The sequence below is a fragment of the Festucalex cinctus genome, chromosome 1 (genome assembly GCF_051991245.1).
Source record: "Festucalex cinctus isolate MCC-2025b chromosome 1, RoL_Fcin_1.0, whole genome shotgun sequence".
NCBI classification, from domain to species: Eukaryota; Metazoa; Chordata; class Actinopteri; order Syngnathiformes; family Syngnathidae; genus Festucalex; species Festucalex cinctus.
In genome coordinates, this window is record NC_135411.1 from 47,935,831 (window position 1) to 47,961,447 (window position 25,617).

Genomic DNA, 25,617 nt, shown 5'->3' on the forward strand with positions numbered 1-25,617 from the left:
AGAGGCATTCACTTTGTGCACTTTTGTTTTTTGAAGCTTAAATTCAGCCCATTAACTTGGATCAGTTTGGCCGGTCTACCACATCTAATATGGCGGAGTTGATGACGCATCAAGTATGATGTAGTAAATAGGGGACGCTGAGACGACAATAACATAAAAAAGGAGTAGTGAAATAACTTGGGAAGAAGTACATGGTGAGCTCAAGAACAGGGGGGAAATAGAAAACCAAATAGAGTCAGTTTTAAAATCAAATAGATTGTATTAATATCGCAAGACGTCTTTGAGAGCACAGCACTTCGGTGCTTTCACGGGTTCGCTGGAAGCGACATTACCCACAATGCAAGTGGAGGAGTAAACAGGAAACGTACCTCGACCGGTTCATCTCTAGATAGCACTAGATTGAGATCGTGTGCAAAAACTAAACCGCGAGACTCTTTTCATACGTGTGCGAACATTTGTACTCTGTTATATGTTAACCGTCTCATTTTAAATGGTGCCTCACGATTGGACATAGGAGTGTTTCCGATCAACATTGGAGACGAGAAGCCTCATCAGATTGATACTAAAGTAGCTAGCTAACTGCTGCTGTCATGGTAAACTAACCAACATGGTAAGTATATTATCTCTTGACTGCAGTCTCATAACGGTATCTTATTGATAGCTATTTATTTATTTATTTATTTATTTATTTATTTAAATTGTGACGCTATTTTCAGGCCACGATGCCAAAAGGGAAACCACCTATCAGTAAGTTAATGCACTTAAAGAAGAGCCGACACATGTAGGAGAAGTGCCATTCCAAATATAATACACAGTGATAGCTTCAAGTGTAACAAAATGAAGAGGTCCATCCATTCTGATGTTAAATATATTTTCATGATTCTCCCAAGGCTCATTCGGTGATGGAGAAATCCTCGACAGCTCCTTCGATGGTGAAAGTGAGTGATAGCAATTCTTTGGGGGCGGAGGCGGGTTATGTGTTATGATTGCAATAATAGGTCCTTGTTCTTAATATTTAACAATTTACTCACCAGAACTCCCACTGAGTAGGAAATCAGGGCGTGGTGGACGTCATAGGTATGTTTGACTAATTAAATATAACACATAAAAAAAATGTTACCACTTTTTACATATGAATACCGTTTTCCCCCCCTTGAAAACATCTTCAGTGTGCTAGACGACATAAATCTGGATGAAGACAACAGTGAGGTGTGTTAAAAGCTATTCGGGGTCCACCGTGATCCATGTTGTGGCCCTTTATATTCCTGATATAAAAGTTTCAACAATTATTTCATGTTTAGCGTATTTATATTGTATTATTTAAGCCTTTAGAAAATATTATTTGTGTGTGTGCGTTTAGCATCTTTTTTTTTCAGGATAAAATTTGAATATTTAACATTAGACATTTTCTAAGCTGTACATCATCTTCAATTTAACCTGTCGATGATGATTGATTAATTTAAGTGGATGATCCTAAAAAAATTCATATTAAAAATGCCAGAACATGTTGATTTTTTTCATATTTATTTATAAAATTGTACTGGCCCAATCTAAAAAACATTAAAGAACAATGAAATACAAAAATACTTAACAGAAAAGTTTGTGTCAGTAGGGGGCACATCATAAACACTTGTGAATTATCAGAATGGTTAACCGTTTACCACCTCTGCCTGAATTTAAGCAAGGCTTGTGTTTTTTTTGTTGTTGTTGTCTTTGTCCATCTTAACTACTTGTATCTGTTGTTTTTAAATATCCTCAGGGTCAAGGTGATATGAATGCTGCATCAAAGAAAACAACTAATTTACCTTCTGCAGAAACAAAACCATCTGATAATGAAAGGTTCTTGCCAGAACCAGATATAGCGAGTGATGCAAAAAAAACAAGGGAAGCAGGTAATGCAGTGGTGCACTTATGACACTTATTTACTCATTTATGAACTGGCTTCCCGACGGAAGCAGAGGTTCCGTCGGGAAGTTGAATCTCGGATTCAGGAGGAGCAGTGTGGTTTTCGTTCTGGCCGTGGAGCAGTGGACCAGCTCTACACCCTCAGCAGGATCCTCGAGGGTGCTTGGGAGTTCGCTCAACCAGTCCACATGTGTTTTGTGGATTTGGAGAAGGCATTCGACCGTGTCCCTCGGGGAGTCCTGTGGGGGGTGCTTCGGGAGTACGGGGTACCGGGCCCCCTGATACGGGCTGTTCGGTCCCTGTACAACCGGTGTCAGAGTTTGGTCCGCGTTGCCGGCAGCAAGTCGAATTCGTTTCCAGTGGGGGTGGGACTCCGCCAAGGTTGCCCTTTGTCACCGATTCTCTTCATAACTTTTATGGACAGAATTTCTAGGTGCAGCCGAGGCGTTGAGGGGTTCCGGTTTGGTGGCCTCAGCATTGCATCTCTGCTCTTTGCAGATGATGTGGTGCTGTTGGCTTCATCAAGCCGGGATCTCCAACTCTCACTGGAGCGGTTTGCAGCCGAGTGTGAAGCGGTTGGGATGAGGATCAGCACCTCCAAATCGGAGACCATGGTCCTCAGACGGAAAAGGGTGGCGTGTCTTCTCCGGGTCGGGTATGAGATTCTGCCCCAAGTGGAGGAGTTCAAGTATCTTGGGGTCTTGTTCACGAGTGAGGGTAGGATGGAGCGGGAGATCGACAGGCGGATCGGTGCAGCGTCTGCAGTGATGCGGACTCTGTATCGGACGTCGTGGTGAAGAAACAGCTGAGCCAAAAGGCAAAGCTCTCAATTTACCGGTCGATCTACGTTCCCACCCTCACCTATGGTCACGAGCTGTGGGTCGTGACCGAAAGAACGAGATCCCGGATACAAGCGGCCGAAATGAGTTTCCTCCGCAGGGTGTCCGGGCTCTCCCTTAGAAAGAGGGTGAGAAGCTCGGTCATCCGGGAGGGACTCAGAGTCGAGCCGCTGCTCCTCCGCGTTGAGAGGAGCCAGCTGAGGTAGCTTGGGCATCTGGTTCGGATGCCTCCTGGACGCCTCCCTGGGGAGGTGTTCCGGCCATGTCCCCCCGGCGGGAGGCCCCAGGGACGACCCAGGACACGCTGGCCTGGGAACGCCTTGGGATCCCGTCGGATGAGGTGGTTGAAGCTGCTGCCCCCGCGACCCGACCTCGGATAAGCGGTAGAAGATGGATGGATGAACTGGCTTTGATGAGAGCTTTGTCTTCCCCACTTGACCTAGATGAAGCTGCCATAGAAGGGAAGAAGATGAACTCGTCTTTAGCACGTACCAAAAAGTTCAGCTTCTCTGGTGAGTCTGCCATTTGTCTTCATACTCAAAACTACCCTTACTGACCCAACATTTTGAAGGTATTACTTTATTATTTCAATTACCTATTTTGATGATCATGCGAGTATGTAAATGCAGCATTAACAAGCCAGGTTTGCTTAACTAATTTGCTCCCAAAAACGTGTAAATACGTTTTTTTATGTTTTCAGTGTCCCAAAGATGTATTTGTACGTTTTTTTTTCTTTTTTATGCTAGAGCAAACAGAAGGCTTTGATGCAGCCTCTCAACTGCAAAGAACGGTTTCAGAAATGGTAGTTATTACACAAACGGCCAGCAGGTGGCAGCAGAGCAAAGGAGATCAACCAGGGCCATCTAGAAAAAAAGCTAAATTACTTACAATTTTAAATAGATTTGTGAAAACTGATGAAACTTAGCTCTCTTCTCATGCTAATTGCTGCAAAACGGAAACAGATAGAAACATACTTTTTTTCTGATGAAAGAAGAGACTTTCTTTTGGTAGGTTCCATGCTTTTATAGCAATTGAACATAATATTCTGTGGGCCTTTCAAAATCAGTCAAAATCCAGTAAAACAGCCAGGAGCGAACGGGATTGCTTCTGTGAAAATGGCTGGGAGTGAATGAGTTAATGCGACTCCATTGATGCCTGTCTTGATGTGACCACACATTAAAATGATAAGTCTAATCATTTCATGGACTGAAAAAGCATTAGCTGGTTTAATTAAAATCTGCACAATATGAATTTGTGCTCATATGTTAACGTGTTTGCTTGTTTGGGGATTTAAATGACAACTATGGGATCATTTCCTGTGTAGAGCGGCACCAGACATTTTTGGCCAAATCCTGACTAAAACAATGTCTATTTTTTTATTTATTTATTTTTTTTATTTATTTTTTTATTTACTGCAGACCTCGATGACCAAGATGATGTGGATGACATAGTTGACCTGCTGGATGGTTTACCGCAAACTAAAAACAAGACGCCCTCCAAATCCAATTCACAGATGATCAAACCAGAAAAAATGGTACCTTCACATTCGGCATCTCTTGTCCAAAAAAGTAAGCCTTAAACTGTATAGGATCTCATATTTCTCATGTTTTAATGTTAACCTCTTATGCTGAATTCCACTCCTCCTTTGAGTGTTTGTTTTCTTTCCTTCTTCTTCTTCTTCTTTTTTTTTCTTTCTTTTTTTTTTACTAGCTAGTACAACAAAAAAACTAAATGAACTTGCGTTTGATGATGAGAAAGAGGATTTGATCGATGAACTTGGCTTGGACTGTGAAGTTCCCAAGAAAAAAGACAATGTACTTTGGACCAACAGAGAAAGGTGACATCATAATTTTCTCTCCCGCTATTATTTCGATGATGATGATGATTTCATAGTTTTCATGTAATACTGCTGATTTGGTGTGCATCTAAAAATAATCCCAACTTTGTTGATTCCCGTTTGACTGAATTATGTCAGGTTTGTTTGCTTTGTCCCTCCTTTTGTCAAAACATATTTTTTTCCATTTATGGCATAGCTTGTTTATGTTCTCTCAATTATGTAGTGAGCAACCACAGAGAGCTCGTACCAGACTCGATGAGATTCTGGAGAACTGTAATTCCCGTCGTCCTGAGTGGTCCTCGGGTGCTAATAAGGACCAGCCTCTGTCTCGGGAGAAGAACTATAATCTGAAAGCTGGTAAGATGGTAGTATGTCTAATCCTAACACAATGTATGTAGTCTTTAAAAAAAATAATTGAATGCCTTTTTGTCCATTTCTCAAAAGCCCTTTTAGAAGATGACCTCACATTTGGGTCCTACCAGCCCACAATGGGAGACACCGCTTCAGGGCACCAATCTCGTAGGCAGTCTATCAGGTGTGTGTGCGCGCTACTCATACAGTGGTACCTTGTGAGTGCACCAACTTTTTTTGTGGACATTCTTTTTTAGTTTGTTTGAATGTGTATGTTCTGTTGTAATATGATTTCTGTTTATATTTTATGATCTTGTGCTATTTTTCTGTATTAAACATTGGCGGTGGCTTTTTCAAGCCTAGAATGAATGAATGGTATTTCAATTAATTTCACTTTTTCTTTAAAGATTCCCCACAGAAGATGTCAGTGCTTCTACCCCGGAGAAGAAGCCACCCATTGCCCCAGCCTCCACTCGATCCCGCAACCCAGCTGACTGGCTCTGCCTCAAAGCAAACGATGAACAGAGCTACCTTGAAGATGACGTGAAAGAGAAGAAGGCTTCCACAGAGTCTTCAAAATCTCCTTCTCCTTTATTGGAGAGAAAACACTCTCTGTCTGGTGAACAGAATTTTTCAAATGCTAAAATAGAAGTGAATGCCTTACTTTCGACTGACACAAAAGCAGTAAAGGCTGAGGCTATCAAAAGCCAGAAGAAAGAGGATGAGGACGATGACTGGTTGGCAGGAGCACTTAGCAGGAAGAAGTCTTTCTCAGGATCAAACTTTGATGCCAAAATCTTAAAGCAGGAGCAGTCTTTGGGCCTTGGAGAAGAAGTGGATCTGGAGTCACTTGTTAGGTAATGTTAATAACATTACGTAATCTCGCAATGGCCATAGATGGGATCAATTTCATGATCTGGTTTTCAGTAAGGAAGCCCCATCACAAGCCCGCAGAGGCAGAAATAACATCCCTGGGAAGCAGTCGTCGTCCTCCAAGGATGCTGGGTAAGCTTTGGGTGATAAATTAAAAAAAAATAAAAATCTAAAAGATTGTATGCTTTTCAACATGTCCTTTTTGTAATACAGTGTTTCTATATTGTTGAATTTGTATCAGATCCTCACTTGGACAACCTAACCTTGCTGCACAACATGCCTCTGAAAGAGAAGAAAGAGCCAAGCAAGGTATTGTGTGACTGCTCTATTCTACATGTACATTATAGCGTATTGAGTATTGAGGTACCATTATACCTTTTTGTCCCCTCACCCCTAAAAGTATTGTTGAGAAAATTAGAAACTGGCATTCCCCCAACCAGAGCTGTCCAAACTTTTACATTTGAGGGCCGCATACAGAAAAACGGAAAGATGCAAGGGCCGCTTTGAAATGTTTTAATTTTTTAATAAAAAATTTATTATTTTGTATCTTTTTTGCAAAAACTGCTACAAAACATCTTTGTGTTAAAGGTAATAAGATAAATAGTTTAGACCGTGCATGGCAATGAACAGCAACGGAATCCCATCTCCTTATTCAGGACCACAACAAGATGAAACTCGTAAAATGAGCATTTTAATACAGTTACTTGCGAATCATTAAAGGGACAGCCACGTGAAAAATCAACTTTTTGGAGCTTTTAGCGGTGTTAAAATGCTAATTCCTCACCAAACACATGACCGAAGTGGTGTTTTCCTCCATTCGCAACCTCTGAGAAATTCTAGGTCATTCTGCTCTCCAAGCCTGAGAAAACGAGCGGGTGCTCACTTTATGACGTCATTAGGTGCGGAACCACCACTGTACCGCCTCTGCGAACTAAACACACCCCCACTTTCTCTGAGACCTCCATGGGATAGTGACAAAAGTAGCCTTTATCAGTAAACATTCTGTCCAAATGAATTCAAAACAATCAATTATCCTTCACATTTGCAATGCCAAAGTGCAATGACAGTCTACAATCATTAGTTCCATGGGGAATTATGTCAACAAGCACCCCACCTTATTCTTTATTTACTTTTGGAAATGCAGTGACTTTAGTACAGTGACACTTGTCCTGTGATGTGAGAATTTCAATGACATCTGGTCACTAGTTTTAACAAGTGAACATCAGAGCTTGCACAATTCTTTTCAAATCCAGTCTTGGAGAAACATACAGTCATGTTATGTAGCAGCATGTAACTGTGGGTACAGTTTACTAAACTGTGGGTACAGATTACCAAAAAAATAAATAAATAAAAAATTCAGACCCTGACACCAGAGGGGCTCCGTAACATATAGTCTCAAGTACGTACCGGCAATAAAGTGAGCCTCAAAAACCCGTCAGCATCAGCCGGAACGCAGGTTTTCAGCGTTATAGCCTCCCGGCCGGCTCCAACCCATTTCTTTCATTTTTCAAATTATTTTTGTGGTATAATTTATTTGCATCTTTACACATCCAGAAAAACTCTTAATTTAAACAATTTCTACACCAATTTATTCGGAGCCGTTTTTTGACTCTGTCCCACTCCACCCTTATTTTTTCAATTAACTTTGTGTCAAATGTAATTTTATGTACAGTATATACCACTGAAAAGTGGATGGCGGGCCACTTGCCCCCCATAGTTTAGCCATCTTGACCCCAAACTGTTCTCAGATCAAGATTAAGGTTCAAACATAGAATATTTTTTGTGCAGATTTGATCATATTCAAATTTGAGTTTATTGCCATATTGAGAGCTGAACATGGGTCAAAACCTGATACACATTTGAACTGACTTTATTATTAGACCCTGGTTCATTCTTGTTTCCTGTGACCATGCATTTCTTTTATTAGTACATATTGTCATTCCCATGGATGCTTTTTCCAGCACTCCCACAGCCAAACCTAAAGCCAAGCTCATCAGCTGCTGTCCAGCAACAGGTATTGGGTTTTTTTTGTGTTGTTATTATTATTTAGATTTAGCTGGCTGTATTTGAATATATTGTCCTGTTAGCAGGTGCCATTTTCGGCTGACAGCCTGCAGCAATTGTTACTACAACAGCAGGTAAGGTGGCACTTACTTAGCGCTGAATCAGGTTCATTTAAATTCTTTTCAATTTGTAAGACTAATCCAACACTCATTTACATGACGACCACTTTTGTCTGCAAGATGATGCAGTCGCAGTTATTGGGGCTCCGGGGTGCTTTGGATGCTGGGGCTCTGCAAAAGCTCAATGAGGAGCACCATGGTGAGGGAGAGGATGTGCATGCACGCATCATTCAGCTGGAGGGACAGGTAATTTAATGCTGCAGTGTGAAACATGATGGATGGTGATGTGACCTCTATCGGTTGTTGTCCAGGTTAAGACTATGCAGCTGGAACGAGACCACAGCCAGATGTTGCTGGAAAGTGTCCAGCAGCGACATAGGCAGGACATGGAACTCATGGAAAACGCACACAAGTATTAATTCCAAGATAAAATGTGCACTCTTTGTTCCACCCATCTGTTCAAAAGTGTCACGTCTTATGCGCCTCTTGCAGGACTCGCGTCAAGCTTCTCGAGGAATCGGCCGTCCAGAGGGAGACGCGGATGCGGCAGGAGAGCGAAGACTTAATCGAACGGGTGGCTGCACTAACGCAAGCGGCTGAGAAGGAGCGCTCAGACCTGCACGCTCACTACCAGCGTAAACTGGCCCAGTTCCAGCAAGACCAAGACCGTGACATAGAGAGACTCCGGGATTTGCAAAGGTAAACTTCTTGTGTCGATCGAAGTATATCTGTGGCTTTGCGCATTTTACAGAAGAAGGTTAACTTATGGGAAGTGATCAAAAAAATCTAGCAAAAGCAATATGCTTACTCTGCATTATAATAAGTGAACTCATAAATTGTTGCTTTACATCTATCTATTTTTTTTTGACAATAGAAAATCTATCACAGAGATGAAGAAAGATCATGAGGATCATGTCAATCGACTGAAAAGGCTGAAAGAGGAAGAGATTGATGCTGTAACAAGTGCAACAAATGAGACCAGGTCCGTCATGTAATTATTGAGCATGATTTTGCGCTTGGGTTTGTTTTAGATTTTTTTTATGTGAATGAATATTGTGCATAAACAGTATGTAAAATGTGTTGCATTGTTATCTGATGACCTTATGATGGTTAGGATTTGATATAAGAATACGGTATGGCATCTTTGTCCAGGTCCCTGACGCTCGTCATCGAGAAAATGGAGCAGTTTTCCTTTCGTCTTGGAGATCTCTCCACTTTGGTCGAGAGCAGACATGTGCACACAGCCCACGGCTTGGAGCAGGGAGCGCGGCACAGAGATGAGCAGCTTCGAAGTATGCACTTCACTTCGCACCCACAGTGGTCGAGATTCACGAGTGGACAAGATCGAGCGTTTCATCTCTGAATGTATGTTTCAGTCATGCAGGACCGTTTGGCTCAGCAGCAGAGACAAATTGAGAAGGTTAGTCCTGTAGTAAGTGTTGTGAGCCCAAATTTGAGTTACAAGGGAAATTTAAAGTAAAGTCTTGCTTTCATGTGAGCAAGAAGAGCCATAGATGCACAATTCCAGCTGTTTAGTGAACATAATACGTCAAACACAGAAATTAGTAACTCCAGTACAGTACCATTGTAAATCCATCCATCCATTTTCTTGACCGCTTATTCCTCACAAGGGTCGCAGTGGGTGCTGGCGCCTATCTCAGCTGGCTCTGGGCAGCAGGCGGGGGACACCCTGGACTGGTTGCCAACCAATCGCAGGGCACACAGAGACAAACAACCATGCACACTCTCAAGTACACCTAGGGACAATTCGGAGCGCTCAATTAACCTGCCATGCATGTCTTTGGAATGTGGGAGGAGACCGGAGTACCCGGAGAAGACCCACGCAGGAACGGGGAGAACATGCAAACGCCACCCAGGAAGGCCGGAGCCTGGACTCGAACCGGAGTCCTCAGAACTGGGAAGCGAACTGGGAAGCGGACGTGCTAACCACTTGATCACCGTGCCGCCCATTTATATATATATATATTATATATATATATATATATATATATATATATAGTAAAAAAAAAAAAAAAAAAAGCAATATATAACGATATGTGACTGGAAAAGCCAACAAATGGCCATAAAACGGAAAATGGCTAATTATGCATTTATTCAGTGCCAAAACTTTTGCATAGTGCCTCACTGCCTCTGAGCCTTTTAACTGTAAACATTGTAAAGTGAGACAAATTAAAGTGCATAAACATTTATAACATAACACTGCACAACTGGACACATTATATCGATATCTATCATCAGTGTATCAATAATTTATTGCAACCGAGAGCGCAACAATATATTGCGATATCGATTTCTTTTACCCACCCCTAGTTACATCCCTGCGTCCGATTAGTCAATCAGGCCCTAGTTCTCACAGCAAGACACGTAAAATTAACTATAATGTATATCAGTGCTTTTCATACCAAAAAGCGTCTTACATGGATTCAAATCAACCTCTCCCACTGCTCAGTCAACAAGGACACGGACACATAATGACGGAACGACCTTTTGGCTATTAATACTAGCTATTATTTTTACAGGATCGCTGGAAGATGACAGCAGATCAAGCAAACGTTGAGTCTTCCCTGAAAAGCCTGGAAGAAGAACGACACTCTCTGACTATGGAGAGGGAGGAGCTGGACAGAGCCAAGGTAAGGTGCAATCACAAGAATGTGAAGATGTAATTTCCCATAATGCTCCCTTTCTCGCTATACATTAGAGTGCGTTATTGGTGGAGCAGAAGGCAGTGATGCAGCAGTGTTCAGAGGAGAGAAGAAAGCTGGCCTCGGAGTGGAACATCTTCCACGCCCAGGAAAAGCAGCGTCGAGAAAGGGCCGAACAGGATGTCAGCACTTTACTGGAGAGGAGGGAGGGCTCCATTATGAGTCTTGCGCAGGTGAGCTGAAACTGGTTTTCAAAATTTCAAAAAAAAAATCCCAAATCCATGACCTTTTTCTTTGTCATAGGAACAAGCTGAGTTGAAGCTTCGCAGCGGAGAGCTGAAACTAAAGGAGAAGGCTGTGGCACAGGAGAGGGAGGCTCTGGAACAACTGAAAGGAGAACTGGAGCAAGAAAAAGAGAGAATAAGGAACACTGCTATGAGGCTCAAAATCCGAGCACAGGAGGTCGATGCCTTCAGTAAGGTAAATCGCCATTAATACATTGATATGAACGCCCAATGTCAGAAATTTCTCAATTGGATCCACATAGCTACTTTTTGCCATTATCCTCATCTACCCCCAAAATGTTTCTGTCGGGAATTTTGTGGTTGTTTTTGCCTAACTGTGCCACTTGACTTGAGTGCAGCTGGCAGCAGAAAAGTATGAGGAAGGAGAACAGGCATTGCAGGAAGCCAAACGCGTGGAGTGTGAACACCAGGCAAGGCTGCAAACGATTCAATCTCGGATTGAGAGGCTCAGGCAGCTCGAACAACGTGCTCTTCAGGTATTTCATCGGAAATGTTTTCAAACCCATCCCAAATAAGGGTCACTTGTAGGCAATAAACCTTGCACTCTCCATCGTAGGCGCGAATACGATATAATCCACAGGAAACAATGGAAAGACCTAAACCAGACCCTCCCAGTGGCTCCTTGACACAAACCAATCCCGCTCTACCAGGTGATGGGAATCAGTTTCAGACTGTATATTTCAAATTGAACCATTTGGTGTATAATAACCATGATTTGTCGATTCATTTGTAGACTCGGGTTCAGCAATGCTAAAGCCAAACTTGACACCAAGCTTCAACATCTCTCAGATAACACCCAATTCTCAATCTGTGTCACTTCTGGCAAATCTGGCTATATTGAAATATAATGCACAAAAGGTAAGAAGCAATTGTTAAATATGTACATATTTTGATTGTTTTGCTATACAGGTGCATGTCAGATATAGAAAAACTGGTTCAATTCAATAAGTCACCCATAGATCACTACATGGTGGAACATTTTTTGGAGGGGCAATTTTAACAAATTCTATCTTAAACTACAATAAAGCTGAATTTTAATATCGAAATTGTCCTTTGGGACAGTAGTTTTGTATGTATAAAGTAGAGGGGGGGGGGGGGGACTTACTGTACTCAAATTAAGATGCACCTCTCATACTAGAGTGAAATCGACTACTGGCAACAATCCTTAGGATTTTAACTTGTTAAAACTATCAATTTATACTAGAATCTAACAGCATCTTGTAGAAAATTCATGACACACCTTTGTAATGCTTACAACCTTTATTGCAAATCTCACAATGAAGAGTAAACTGATCAGCAAAATGCATATGCTTTATTTTTTTTTTGAAGTTTTCCAATCCTTGTATGGAATTACTTATTTGAGTTATTCATGCACACAGGACCATGACTACCTGCAGGAGGAACAAATCTTCCTTGAAAATTTGAAGAAAAAGTCTTACAGACAGAAGTCACACTGAGCTCCAGCATGATGATTCAAGCTCAGTTTCAGAGATGATACATACATTTTGTACAACATTGTTTATTAAATGAATTCAGAAATCCCTTTTCCTTGTGGATTAATTTCTTCAGGTCATTCACACCAAAACACAGATATTCACCTAAGGGGTACAAAATAAGACATTAGAATCATACATTGGAGGCATCTTACAATGAACAAGTGAAAATTTGATGGTGATCAAGCCTCAGGTTACCATGACTCAACATTTATGTTCAGACAGGGATAACTTGTATCATCACTGGCTTGATTCTGTACAAATCCGACAGCAAGTACCTGCTAATATCCTTTTCCGCAGAGAAAACTGTGTTCTGATGACGGCCCATTTACGGCACCTAATAATAAAAATATCAGTCATTCTCTTCTGATCGGCTTTCATACGAAAAATAAGTTTGGGGGCCATTTCTCAGATCAGCTTATTGCTATCGTCAGTTATCGCATAAGACGGCACTTCCTATGCAGCAGTTATCATCACTGAAATTATCACACAATGTAATGTCGTGAGACAATATAGTACAAACCTTTATAACGTCATCTTGTTCAGGCTTGTGAAACCATCTGGCGCATAAGTGACCTGAAACACAAAACATGTTCACGAGAGCTGAAAAATCAAGTTTCCACAGGCCCTTAACGAATGCTGGTCAGGTATCATTGTTCTCCCTACGTTAGTTTCAAACTCCTAAGAAAAATCATCACATAAAATGAGCAGATGATATTTTAAGTGTATATCACACCGACCATGAGACCTTACCCGTGATAATTGACGTCGACTGTACTCGACCAAGGGAATGCCCTGCAGTCTGCACCACGTGCTGCTTCCATTCAAGCTAACTAGTTAGCACCATTTCAAAGCCGCTAGATTCTTAACCCAGGTAGTCGGGCAAGGAACCCTCTCAGTTAAGGAGGAACGCCGATGTTCACTAACTTAAGATGTGGACATAGAAGCATTATAAGATCCTGCAAGTTTGCCTGGTTGATAGCTGCATCCATTTTCAAGTTACGCCAACACGCCAAGAGAAGAGAAAGACAAAACATCTCGCGTGAACTGCTTTTATTTGGCGTTTACGTCACAATCGACGCGTAAAAGAATGGGCGTGGCTATAATGCTTGGTTATAAAAAGGCCAACATTACACAGTTAAATGTAGATTATTTAAAATAAAGGAAAACATTTTTTTTATCTGCTCTGTTTGAGAAATAGTTACGTTACCTTGTTGACCAAATGTATTTCTATCAATTGACCTTATTTATTTATTTATTTATTAATAAATGTATTGGATGTGAAAATGTAAGTCAGGTAAATGACAAGTTTGTGAGGGGGGTTAAAATCACGTTAATTATAATTCTGTAAACGACAATACCACTATTGGTGATATGATAAGCACCTCTGCTCTTTTCACAACTTTATTGCCACATTCCACATCCATGTTAATTTAATAATTTCATGTTAGCACTACCCTTGAAATATGTTTTAATACAACATACCTACACATCAAAAGCCCGTTTAGCATATTAATTGTGTCTTCCTTAAAAATAATTACAATATTGTGTGTTACAAAATTAGTGTATCACACAGGTGGCTGCTCGGGTCAATTTGACCCGTGTCTAAAATAGATGTACTGTATACCAGCTGGATTTCCCTTTTATCTGAAACAGTCTTCAAGGATTAATCATCCATCTGTTAATGTCAGACAGGCTCGTAATACATTTTGAACGTGATATCGATATTTATTAAGAGGATATTATTAGCCGGCTCCAAATTAGCCCGAAACGTAAAACGTGTGCGTGGAAAATGGTGGTTGTTGGCTGCACTCCCTCTTTCGGCCACTAGGAAGAGACTCCGAACCAGGAATGATGTCCTCGCACTCGGAGCGTCCCGTAGCAGAACTCCACTTGAGAGTCGGTACCGCACCACCATCCTCGCACTGGCCTGGCCGCGGGATGGAGACGGCCGCCCCTGAAGCGGAGCCACGACCCCGCCAGCGGAACGGCTTCGTGGGCATGCTTTATGGGGAGTTCACGGACACGCTCGACGACAAGGTCCGCTACTCCGTGAGCCTGACGGAGAGCGCCCTGACCATCCAGAAGATCTCCTCGTCCCCGGGCCGGACTAAGGTGGTCTTCAACTTGGCGGACTGCGTCGGCTGCCGGGCGTACAGAGGAACGGACAGCGCGGACGTCGGCGCCTACTTTACCGCCTATTTCTACCCCTTCAAACGGCGCTGGATGAGCGCCGGCGTGGCCCGGCAGCGAGTCGAGCAGTGCTTTCGGGTGGCGCTGGTCCAGGACCCCCGGACTAACCTGCGGGAGGCTGAACGGTGGGCTTGTGCCATCAGGGATGCCTCTGTGCAGCTGGCGCCCCGGAAAGACGGTGAGCAAGGTCACGCATTGTTTACATTCATGCAGCTTATGTGGGTCAAATTGGAGAATGATTTGGCACTGGCTATGTTTATTTTATTGTATTTTGTGGGTTTATTTTCAAGAATAAGCTAAATTATAGCTATAAAAAAGAACACCTTTGATAATAATTTGACTTTTTCTGATATTATTACATAACGTATTTTTCGGAGATTATCAGAAAAAAAAAGTATTCAGAGCAGTCAAACGATTAAATATTTTTGATTAAATTAATCACGTTAGGATTTTGATTAATCACTTAAAAAGGCTTTTTAATCAACTTTGAAGAGCACCTGTTTTGTGTTAACTCTTTCAACATTGTATGTTATGAGGACGTCTTCAACATTTTTTGATCCACTGCACAACTGCATCCTCCTCTTTTTCTAATCAGTTAATTCCTTGAATAATTAAAACAAATACCCCAATAGTTTGACATGAACAAATATTCTGAATGTCATACACAAACATTTATTTATTAAATGTTTTAGGCCTACTTTAATGCATGAAGCTATGTTATGTAAAGGATGCTACCTTAAGTGTAACCATCCGCTGGTAAGATAAAGGATCATCTGTGGTCAAAATTAGTAGTGTGATTAAATTAACCCGTCATGATTAATGCATTTTTTTGGTGATTAATCATTGAATTAATGGTTTAACTTTGAAAGCACTAATTCATATCAAAGTTTTTCTTAAGTAACATTGTTTCAGTGGATCGAGTGACAGTGACACCGTTATGGGTGAAAATGTTGAAAAAACACTTACCTTGAAGTAGTGTTGTTTCAATACCGATACTGGTATCGGCAGAGGCCCCGATACTGCACTAAAACAGTGGTATCGGTATCGGTGACTACTAACAAGTAACATGCCGATATCATTAATTCCAAGGCTAATATCGGACTTTGGATGCAGCATCTTGTGTCTTGCGCGTGCACAACATTCACTCATATGTGACATGTTCACTGCATGCTGATCTAAGATATCTTATTGGCCCTTGAATGTTCTGAACCAATGGTTGGGCAGCTTTTTTTATGTTGAGAAAAAAAAACGTATCGGTATGTATCGGCATCGGCCGATACTGCAAAGCTTGGTATCAGAATCGGTATCGGGAGGAAAAAAAACGGTATCGGAACAACACTACCTTGAAGTATACGGTCAGAGCAATTAGCTTTAAAATGTCAATTCTGCTGAGTCATACGTCCCCTTGTTTTCGTTCTCTTCCTCTAGGATAAAAAGCTGTTGGTAACACATTCAAGTTGAGATGTTGAGAAACACAACGTCAGAGCATAACATACTATTTCAAATGTCTTTGATACAATACATTGTTATAACAGTTACAGTGGTGCCTGAAGATAAAAAAGTCACCCAGCTAAGTTTTTCGCAATATGAGCCATTGTTCGGCCATTTTTTTTTACCTTTGACTGTGAGCAAGTGCAGTATAGTGCCAGTGAACTCACAATAAAAAAAAAAAAAAGGGTTTTAAGTTCTTTACAGTTACTCCCAAATGAAATGTAAAACAGATATAAATACATGTGTATTTATATTATTATTATTATTATTATTATTATTATTATTATTATTATTATTATTATTATTATTATGATTATTATTATTATTATTATTATCCAACACTTAAGTTTGTCTAGTTAGAGTCCGCCAGCTTAATGAGGCTTAATGCTAATGGGGAAAAAACGCCATAGATGGGTTAACCAATAGCATCAGTGTCACAGTGTTCCAACGTTTAAGCAACAGCCATTTAAAGAAAGACTGTAGCAACACATGCAGACATATAATATAATACTCGCCGGCATACATATATTCCTTATCCTCTGCGAAGAACAGCTAATATTACTGTGGCTTACTGACAAGTTTTAACACATGTCCATTCATGTCAATGGTGAAACATGAATTGAGGTAGACGTGTTTGGAGTTACAAGCTTCGTAACAGAACAAATTAAACTTATATCTCATATCTATGTTTATTTATTTATTTATTTATTTTATTTTATTTTATTATTATTATTTTTTTAACAATCACTTTACTTCCTTTACATTTGATCTTATAATTGCCAGAATGAAGTGCATGGTATTCCAATTCTGTATTGGCCCAAAATCTAATACATATATTTTTATGTCAGCATTCACAACAAATAGCTTGTCACCAAGCTTCAAACGGACTCTCAATCCTATTCGTTAAACAAGTTTGTGGGACAGTATGCTTCGCTTGCATTCCTTCTGCCAATAACCTGCTGGACTTGCTTGGGAAGGGATCCACCTTCCATCCATTAAGTCAGCCGGCCTGTGTGAAAAGCATTCTAGAATAGCAAACATAGCTGACTGCACTAGTAATATGGGCAAAAGTCTTTGGTCACAGTTGATTTGTGTAAATGTAAAATCTTAAAAGTAGTAAGTACTGCTACTGAATGAATGAATGTGGTTATGACGAATGGTACGCAATAAGGCAATAGAATAGCTGAGTGGATAATATGAGGAATAAAAAAAAAACAGTCCACTTTAAAGTTGCTGGTTGATCACAACATGCATGACATGACAACAGGGAGGTTGGCTACTTATTGAAATCTTGGTGCAAGTTTGGAGGCTGAAACAGGGGACGGACTCTGTTTTCTTCCGTTTTCCAAAAGACTGACTGTCCCATTATTCTAGTCCACCCGGGCTATTTACATTTCAAACTGCTGCACTGTCAACAAGAGTGTGGCTGCTGCTGCTGCTCACACTCCATTCATCTGTGCAGTCAATTCCCACTGAGGGTTTGTTGTTGATGTGTGGAAAATGAATACAGCTGATTGCTGCAGCTGAAATTGTCTAATGAGGTCGAGTCCTCCTCCCAATCTCATTAGCCTCTCATCGTGGATTACAATGAGTTAGTAATTAACATATAAACAATATGGGAGTTGTTTACTCTGCTAATTACTCTGTCACTCGTATGGGAGGAATATGCACGTGATACATGGTGATACATTTTCGTCTTGTCTTCATTAGTCGACGAAAATACACACTGATTTAGTCCCAGTTATTATTATTGAGGATTTTAGTCTAGTCTAGTTTTAGTCCAGTGAAAAATGTGTGGTGATGAAATTATTATTTTTTTAGTTTTCCTTGACGAAATTAACACTATTAGCTACACCAACAATCTACAATATGAACAGTTCAATCTGAACAGTTCTTATGTTAGATCCCAGCAGAATATGTACTAATGAAGCGTCTGGTGAGCGTATTACAATTCAAAATCGCAAGACTCCACTCTTAGCAAACAGTGCAACCGAACAAGCAGTTGGTTGTGGAAGTAACTCATTTGGAATGCTGGTTGCCAAAGATGGAAGCAAGGAGAAGCGGTGACATATAAATAAGATGTTGTGTGCATCCAGCCTCTCTGCGGTCTGCTGGCAGGGGGAGTTTGGCAGGCAGAAGGCAAGCCGGTAACCTGAGAGGTAACAGTGCCACTTGCTCTCTGACCTTCTATTGGCTTGATCACAAAGCCCCATCTGAGGTCGTGGAGTCTTGAATATCACTTATCATTGATCCAGTTTGACAAGAATCTCATGCAGATTGTTGTCTTTTCTCTCTCTTTTTTTTTTCAGATCACACATCTTTAATTTATAATCTTGTTTAGCATTCCAAATCCAAAGCAGTCTGTAAAACCGACGGAGTGAACAGAATACTGTTTTGGTAATAAATGCTGCTTCTGTTGCAGAGGGTGTATGAAAGTCAGTGTGAATCACTAATCCCTTATAGAGTATTTATCCTAAAGTTAATTACATTTGAGCTTGCTGCATATGGTAAGGTTGGATTAGAACTGCAAGAGAAGCGCACTGTGCAAGGTTTGCATTGCGTCAGATAGCTGGCAAATGACAAAGAAACTGACAAGGCGGGGTCAAGTAGGACTCAGACGCAGGCGTAAGGTAGGCCACCAAGGCAGCAGGTTTATTTCCGGCCAACAGTGGTCTCCTCTCAAACCGAGAGGAGAACAGGGAGGGGAAAAAGTGGAGAACAAAAAGCGCTCCACTAGGGAGGAAAAAACAGGCAAAAGGTACTGGGGACAACAGAAAGCGCTCCGCTAGGGAGGAAAAAGGGCACAAGGCAAAAGGGGTAACTAAAGGCGCTCCAAAAGGGAGGAAAAGGCACAAAAACAAGGCAACAACGCTAGGCAACATGAACGAGGACATAAGGACTGTGGACGCTTCCATGCACTGACGGTGACACTTCGGCACTGAGGGGAGAATGCAGGTGGCTTTTATTGCTGTAGGTGATTGGTGGCAGGTGGTGATAATCAAGGGCGGGGACCGGTAATTATGGAGCGGCAGGAAGGGCAAGTGACCTGGGGTGAGATGAGAGTTAGGCTTTTCAAAGTAAAACAGGAAACATGGATAACAAAACAAAAGCATGGCCGTCACACCGGTGGCGGCGTGACAGTACCCCCCCCTCAACGGCCGGCTCTTGACGGCCCAGGAATGTCAGGGTGCTCAGCGTAAAAGTCGTCAATGAGGGAGGGATCAACGATGAACCGGGAGGGGACCCATTGTCTTTCCTCCGGGCCGTACCCCTCCCAGTCGACAAGGTATTGCCTCCCGCGGCCCCGATTACGAACATCTAAAAGTTTTCTGACCTTGTAAACGGGGCCGCCTTCAATCATCTCTGGGGGGGGCGGGTTGGGTTCGGAGGGCACCAGTGGGCTTTCGTGGACAGGCTTGACTTGGCTGACGTGGAATGTAGGATGGACTCTGAGGGATCGTGGCAGACGGAGTCGAACGGCGGCAGGCCCTATGGACTTGGTTACGGGAAAAGGCCCCACAAACCGCGGGGCCAACTTTGGACATGGTACCTTGAGCCTGAGGTGTTTGGCAGACAGCCAAACTCGCTGGCCTGGGCGGTATTCTGGAGCCGGTCTCCTCTTCCGGTCGGCGGCCCTCTTTACCCGGTCTCCCTGGCGTTGAAGTGCCGTCCGGGCCGCCGACCAGACCTTGTGGCACCGACGGATCATGGCTTTGACCGAGGGGACCGTTGCCTCCTCTTCCAGTTCGGCGAAGAATGGGGAATCGTAGCCATGGACACACTTGAACGGGGTGAGACCTGTGGCAGAAGTGGGTAAAGAGTTATGTGCGAGCTCAACCCAAACCAGGTAAGTGCTCCAGGTAGTCGGGTTCTGGGAGACGAGGCATCGGAGGCCCGTTTCGAGTTGCTGGTTTAATCTCTCCGCCTGTCCATTGGCCTCCGGGTGGTACCCTGACGTCAGGTTGGCCTTGGCTCCTAGGGCTTTGCAGAATTGCGTCCAGAAACGGGAGATGAACTGTGGTCCACGGTCGGAGACGATGTGTAGCGGGAATCCATAAAACCGGAATATGTGGTGGATCATGATGTCTGCGGTAGTTTTGGCGGATGGGAGCTTGGATAGTGGAATGAAGCGAACCATTTTGGAGAATCTGTCAACAACTGTGAGGATTGTGGTTTTACCATGGGATGGGGGCAGTCCAGTCACAAAGTCCAATGATATTTCTGCCCATGGTCTGGATGGGATCGGTAACGGTTGGAGAAGGCCCATCCGGGACTGATTTGAAGTTTTATTGCGGGCACAAGTCGGACAGGCAGCGACGTATTCCTTTATCGTGGCCTCCATTGCCGGCCACCAGAATCTCCGGGCAACAGCATACATGGTCCTGCGAACTCCAGGGTGGCAAAATAATCGTGAAGTATGGGCCCAGTGTATTACCTGGGCCCTCAGTTCCTCAGGCACAAAGAGTCGGCGTGGTGGGCATGACGTGGGGGGAGTGACGTTCCGTAGTGCCTCTTTGACGTCGTCCTCAATTTGCCACCTCATGGCCCCGACTATGCAGTCCCGGGGCAGAATGGTCTCAGGCTCGGCTTCCAGTGGTTCGGACTCGTGAATTCTTGATAAAGCGTCAGCCTTGATGTTCTTACTGCCGGGTCTGTAGGTCAGAGAAAAAACGAAGCGGTTAAAAAACAAAGACCATCTGGCCTGTCGAGGGTTGAGTCTTTTGGCCTGGCGTAAGTATTCCAGATTTCGGTGGTCGGTCCAAATCACGAAGGGGAGTTCGGCGCCTTCCAGCCAGTGTCTCCATTCTTCGAGAGCCACCTTCACAGCTAGGAGCTCCCGATCACCGACCGAGTAGTTGCGTTCCGCTTTTGATAATTTTCGTGAGAGGAAAGCGCAGGGATGTGTCTTGCCGTCCTCTTGACAACGCTGGGACAGGACTGCCCCAATACCAATACTCGAGGCGTCCACCTCCACCACGAACTGGCGCTTGGGGTCAGGGACTCTGAGGATAGGGGCATTAGTGAAGCGAGCTTTTAAGTCCTTGAATGCCCCTTCAGCTTCCGTGTTCCACCTAAATCGAACTTGCGGGGAGGTCAAGGCGTGCAGGGGGGCAGCAATGGTGCTGAAGTTTCTGATAAATCGCCGGTAGAAGTTGGCGAATCCGAGGAATTGTTGTACCTTCTTTCGTGAGTCCGGCGTGGGCCAATCCCGCACGGCGCTGACCTTGTCCGCTTCCATCTCCACTTTTCCGGGTGACACGACGAATCCCAAGAAGGAGATGGAGTTGACGTGGAACAGGCTCTTTTCTGCCTTCACGTAAAGCTGGTGATCCAGCAGGCGTTGCAAGACTCGGTCCACGTGGCTTCGATGGCTTGCTTGGTCAGGAGAGTAGATTAGGATATCATCCAGGTAGACATACACAAAGTGGTCGATGAAATCTTTGAGTACTTCGTTAATCATGGCCTGGAAGACTGCGGGAGCGTTCGTGAGGCCGAAAGGCATGACCAGGTACTCGTTATGTCCCCGGGGAGTGTTAAAACCAGTCTTCCATTCATCTCCCTCGCGGATCCGGATGAGGTGATAGGCGTTGCGGAGATCGAGCTTCGTGAAGATTCTAGCTTGTTGCAGCTGGTCAAACACAGAGGACATCAATGGCAAGGGGTACCGGTTCTTAACAGTGATGTCATTCAGGGGACTGTAATCAATGCATGGGCGTAGGGATCCATCCTTTTTACTCACGAAGAAAAAACCTGCGCCTGCAGGTGAGGAAGACGGTCGGATGAGGCCGGCCTTCAAGGAGTCGTCAATATAATTGTTCATGGCTTGGCGTTCGGGTCCTGAGACCGAGTACAGTCTCCCCTTGGGGATGGTTGATCCGGGGATCAGGTCAATCGGGCAGTCATACGGTCGATGGGGAGGAAGAGTCATGGCCTTGGTTTTGCTGAAAACCTCCCGCAGGTGGTGGTAGCAGGAGGGAACGGTGTGCAGGTTCGGGTATTCCTCTTGAGCGGACGAGGCGAGGGACACCTGGTGAACCTGGGCTGTGGTGTTCCGGGGTGCGGGTTGTTCCAATCTGTGAGTCATGCAGTCCTTTCCCCACTCCAGAATGACTCCAGAGTTCCAGTCGATTCTGGGATTATGTAGACGCAGCCAAGGGTGACCCAGAACCAAAGTGGGGGAAGCAGAATGGAACACATGGAAGCGAAGGGTCTCGAGGTGCTGTCCGATGTGCACTTCCAGAGGTTCAGTGATGTGGGTGATTCTGAAAAGTTCCTTGCCGTTCAGCGCTCGAGCCTGGATGGTTGACAGAAGTGGCTCGGTGGAGACTCGTAGTTGCCTCACGAGCTCCCAGTCCATGAGGCTCTCGTCGGAACCGGAATCGATGAGGGCTGACAGACTTGTGGTGGTTTATCTGCATTTGCGTGAGCCTGTGGTTCTTGGCGGGTCGGGGTGACGGAGGACTCACCGGTGACCCGCTCTTCGTGGTGCAGGATCCCACTAGGTGGCCAAGACCACCACAATAGAAGCATCGGCCCTCTCGGCGGCGGCGCTGTCGCTCCTCGGGCGTTAGCCGGGCCCTTCCCAGTTGCATGGGTTCCTCTCTGGCGAAGTCCACCTCTCCTGGTTCAGGTCGGGAAGGAAGGATGGGTTGCGGCCTTCCGGGCCCCGGTGGTCGTGACCAGGGGGTGGGTTCCTCCCTCCTTCGGAGTCCGCCGATCTTAGCCAGTTCCCGGCGACGATGATCGGTGCGGATGGTGAGGGAAATCAAGGCGTCCAAGTCCGCGGGGAGATCTACGGGAACCAGAAGCTCTTGAATGGCGGGTGAGAGTCCTTTCAGAAAATGGTCGTGAAGTGCGATGGCGTTCCAGCCACTGCTCGTTGCCAACGTTCGAAAGCGAACTGCATAGTCGCTGACAGATTCGTTGCCTTGCTGAAGTCGGCTCAGTGCTCGTGCCTTCTCTCGGTCATTGTTTTCTGGATCAAAGACTTGGCGCAAAGCGATTCGAAAGTCCTGTACGCTTTGGCAGACCGAGGAACCCCTGGCCCATTCCGCGGTCGCCCAGGTTTTGGCCCGTCCCGTCAGGTGAGACAACATGAAGGCCACTCGGGATCGGGCTGTGGGAAATGCCTGTGGTAACTGTTCAAAATGAATGTCACATTCTGTGAGGAAAGTCTGACAGCGTCCGGGTTCACCGGAGTATCGTTCTGGGGAGGCCAGTCTCAATCCTACCCCGGTGAATGGCGTGGTCGGTACAGAGAACTCAGGGTGAGGAATCTGTCCAGTGGGAGCTGGCGCTCGACGCCGTGAAAGGCCTACCAGCTCGTGGACCTGGCTGGTCAATTCCTCCATCCGGGACAGCATGGTCTGTTGGATCCGGTCCTGGTTGTTGAGCCGGGCCTCCTGGCTCTGCAGTGCGGCCTCGACCATGCCTGCTGGGTCCATGCTGGCCGAAGTGTACTGACAAGGCGGGGTCAAGTAGGACTCAGACGCAGGCGTAAGGTAGGCCACCAAGGCAGCAGGTTTATTTCCGGCCAACAGTGGTCTCCTCTCAAACCGAGAGGAGAACAGGGAGGGGAAAAAGTGGAGAACAAAAAGCGCTCCACTAGGGAGGAAAAAACAGGCAAAAGGTACTGGGGACAACAGAAAGCGCTCCGCTAGGGAGGAAAAAGGGCACAAGGCAAAAGGGGTAACTAAAGGCGCTCCAAAAGGGAGGAAAAGGCACAAAAACAAGGCAACAACGCTAGGCAACATGAACGAGGACATAAGGACTGTGGACGCTTCCATGCACTGACGGTGACACTTCGGCACTGAGGGGAGAATGCAGGTGGCTTTTATTGCTGTAGGTGATTGGTGGCAGGTGGTGATAATCAAGGGCGGGGACCGGTAATTATGGAGCGGCAGGAAGGGCAAGTGACCTGGGGTGAGATGAGAGTTAGGCTTTTCAAAGTAAAACAGGAAACATGGATAACAAAACAAAAGCATGGCCGTCACACCGGTGGCGGCGTGACAGAAACTCAAGAAAAGGACATGTATAGATACAGACAATGTTTGCAGAGAGTCAGAAGAATTTAATCTCATTTTGAACCAAAAACATAATGACTTGTGTCGTCAAACATGACATTTGTATTACCTTTGCTTGTGAAGTTCACATAAAAGCATTGTTTTTATATATCGGGGGCGGGCCTCTAGGGCCGAACTCCTGCAGGTTTTGGAGGTTTCCCTCTTCCAACACAAGATGATTCTAATCAACAGCATCGTTATCAAGCTTATGCAGAGTTTGCTGATGATCTGATCATATATCAGCTTTGTTGGAGAAGGGCAATATCCAAAACTTGCAGGACTCCGGTCCTCGAGGACCGAGTTTGCCCAGCTCTGTTATATATATCATTGTCTCCAATTCTAAACTAAATTTAGAACAGTGGAACCTCCAAACGCCAACTGTTCCATGACACGTGATTGATTTTTCCCATCACAGATAATGTAAAGTGATTTCATTAATCAAAAAAGTGCTAGAAATTTCATAATGTGACCTTTTAAATGTCATATAAATAAAAGAGAAGCTAATCACTGTAGAGTAAGACACAACAAAGCACCCTTGGGTAGGACTGATGGAAAGTGTTTGGACGTGATACTGTCCATTTCTGGTCCTATGTAGTGGATGGATTTTGCTTTCTTCTAGCAGGATTATGAGGATTATACTTTGGGAAACCATTCATTGCAATGCCAATTGGCTCAGAGGTTTCATTCAATGATGAATTCTCACTGGAATGAATGAAATGTCAATAAGCTGGCCAGTCATGTGGATGCAAACAGATTGTGACAGTGCTGGAGTAAAGCTGCATATAAAATATCACATGTGCATGTCAGGCAATGGTATTAATGTAAACTGCCCACATGCTGTACTGGACTGCTGAGTTCAGATTCAGCAGGACTTTACCTTTGTTTATTTAAAAAGGAAAAAAAAAAAAAAGCATCAATTTTCTGTCCCACCTGTCCTCATTTGGGGGGCTAAAATCTCTCCGAGAGGTAACATTGGGCGACAGGGTGGGGACAACATGTACTTGCGTCACTTGAAGAACTCCCTCCTCAGCCAGTATCTGAAACTCCAGTAAATCTTTGTCTTCCTCTGTGGCACACTGCCAAAATATTCTCCCCTCCAGCCTGGTGATGGTATTTTGCTTATTTTCACACATATTCTTGTGCACAAGTGGGCAAAGGATGGTCCTGTGGCACCATGCAACCCATATCCTTAATCCATCCCACCAAGCATTTCATTTACATGACTGAGAGCCACATAATATTAAGACATAAGAACAACATGAAAATGTTTTTTGGGGGGTTATCTCATGTTTTTAGTTGTTATAGTGGACGCCAGGATAATATGGCTATAATGTGTTGTTTTATTTGTTTAGACACGCGAATGTCATGTGCACTGCAACCATTTATGGGTTTGCTCATCAATTAATTGGTGAATTTATTTATTGTAAACAATAGCATTTAAAAACAATAGTAATGATGATATTTTTATGCAGTAATTATTT

General features: G+C 43.9%; 2 protein-coding genes, 1 long non-coding RNA gene and 2 other non-coding genes across 5 annotated transcripts in view; 2 read left to right on the top strand and 3 right to left on the bottom strand.

Annotated features, from left to right (window-relative positions):
• Positions 1–329: 329 nt before the first annotated feature.
• Positions 330–12,439, top strand: fbf1 (Fas binding factor 1). The gene is made up of 29 exons (XM_077539150.1): positions 330–610; positions 717–747; positions 891–938; positions 1,035–1,077; positions 1,170–1,209; positions 1,760–1,892; positions 3,188–3,256; positions 4,163–4,312; positions 4,455–4,581; positions 4,805–4,938; positions 5,026–5,116; positions 5,340–5,789; positions 5,860–5,937; positions 6,047–6,114; positions 7,767–7,819; positions 7,893–7,943; positions 8,049–8,174; positions 8,240–8,340; positions 8,421–8,627; positions 8,803–8,910; positions 9,081–9,220; positions 9,305–9,348; positions 10,469–10,579; positions 10,648–10,824; positions 10,895–11,071; positions 11,235–11,372; positions 11,453–11,546; positions 11,630–11,754; positions 12,276–12,439. The coding sequence occupies exons 1-29, from the start codon at positions 608–610 to the stop codon at positions 12,351–12,353; spliced, it is 3,195 nt and encodes a 1,064-aa protein (XP_077395276.1). The 5' UTR covers positions 330–607; the 3' UTR covers positions 12,354–12,439.
• Positions 12,190–13,439, bottom strand: LOC144031757 (uncharacterized). Its single transcript, XR_013287603.1, has 4 exons — positions 13,143–13,439; positions 12,913–12,965; positions 12,668–12,726; positions 12,190–12,494 (listed from the first exon to the last, which is right to left on the bottom strand). It is a non-coding gene; the product is annotated as an uncharacterized LOC144031757 (long non-coding RNA).
• On the bottom strand, positions 12,572–12,641 carry LOC144007878 (small nucleolar RNA R38). The gene has a single exon (XR_013280441.1). It is a non-coding gene; the product is annotated as a small nucleolar RNA R38 (small nucleolar RNA).
• On the bottom strand, positions 12,796–12,870 carry LOC144007893 (small nucleolar RNA SNORD49). Its single transcript, XR_013280445.1, has one exon. It is a non-coding gene; the product is annotated as a small nucleolar RNA SNORD49 (small nucleolar RNA).
• A 727-nt stretch (positions 13,440–14,166) lies between the features above and the next one.
• The window catches only part of sphk1 (sphingosine kinase 1), a 32,366-nt gene continuing 20,915 nt past the window's right edge, over positions 14,167–25,617 (top strand). Inside the window, 4 exon segments of the mRNA XM_077539163.1 lie at positions 14,167–14,186; positions 14,188–14,294; positions 14,297–14,325; positions 14,328–14,760. Coding sequence (XP_077395289.1) covers positions 14,182–14,186; positions 14,188–14,294; positions 14,297–14,325; positions 14,328–14,760 — 574 coding nt within the window. The 5' untranslated portion in view covers positions 14,167–14,181.

Bases quoted from the DNA above. Each gene is read 5' to 3' on its own strand.
- fbf1 (XM_077539150.1), top strand. The intron at 5,938-6,046 runs GTAAGCTTTGGG...AATTTGTATCAG, and splicing joins TCGTCCTCCAAGGATGCTGG to ATCCTCACTTGGACAACCTA. The intron at 7,820-7,892 runs GTATTGGGTTTT...TTGTCCTGTTAG, and splicing joins CAGCTGCTGTCCAGCAACAG to CAGGTGCCATTTTCGGCTGA.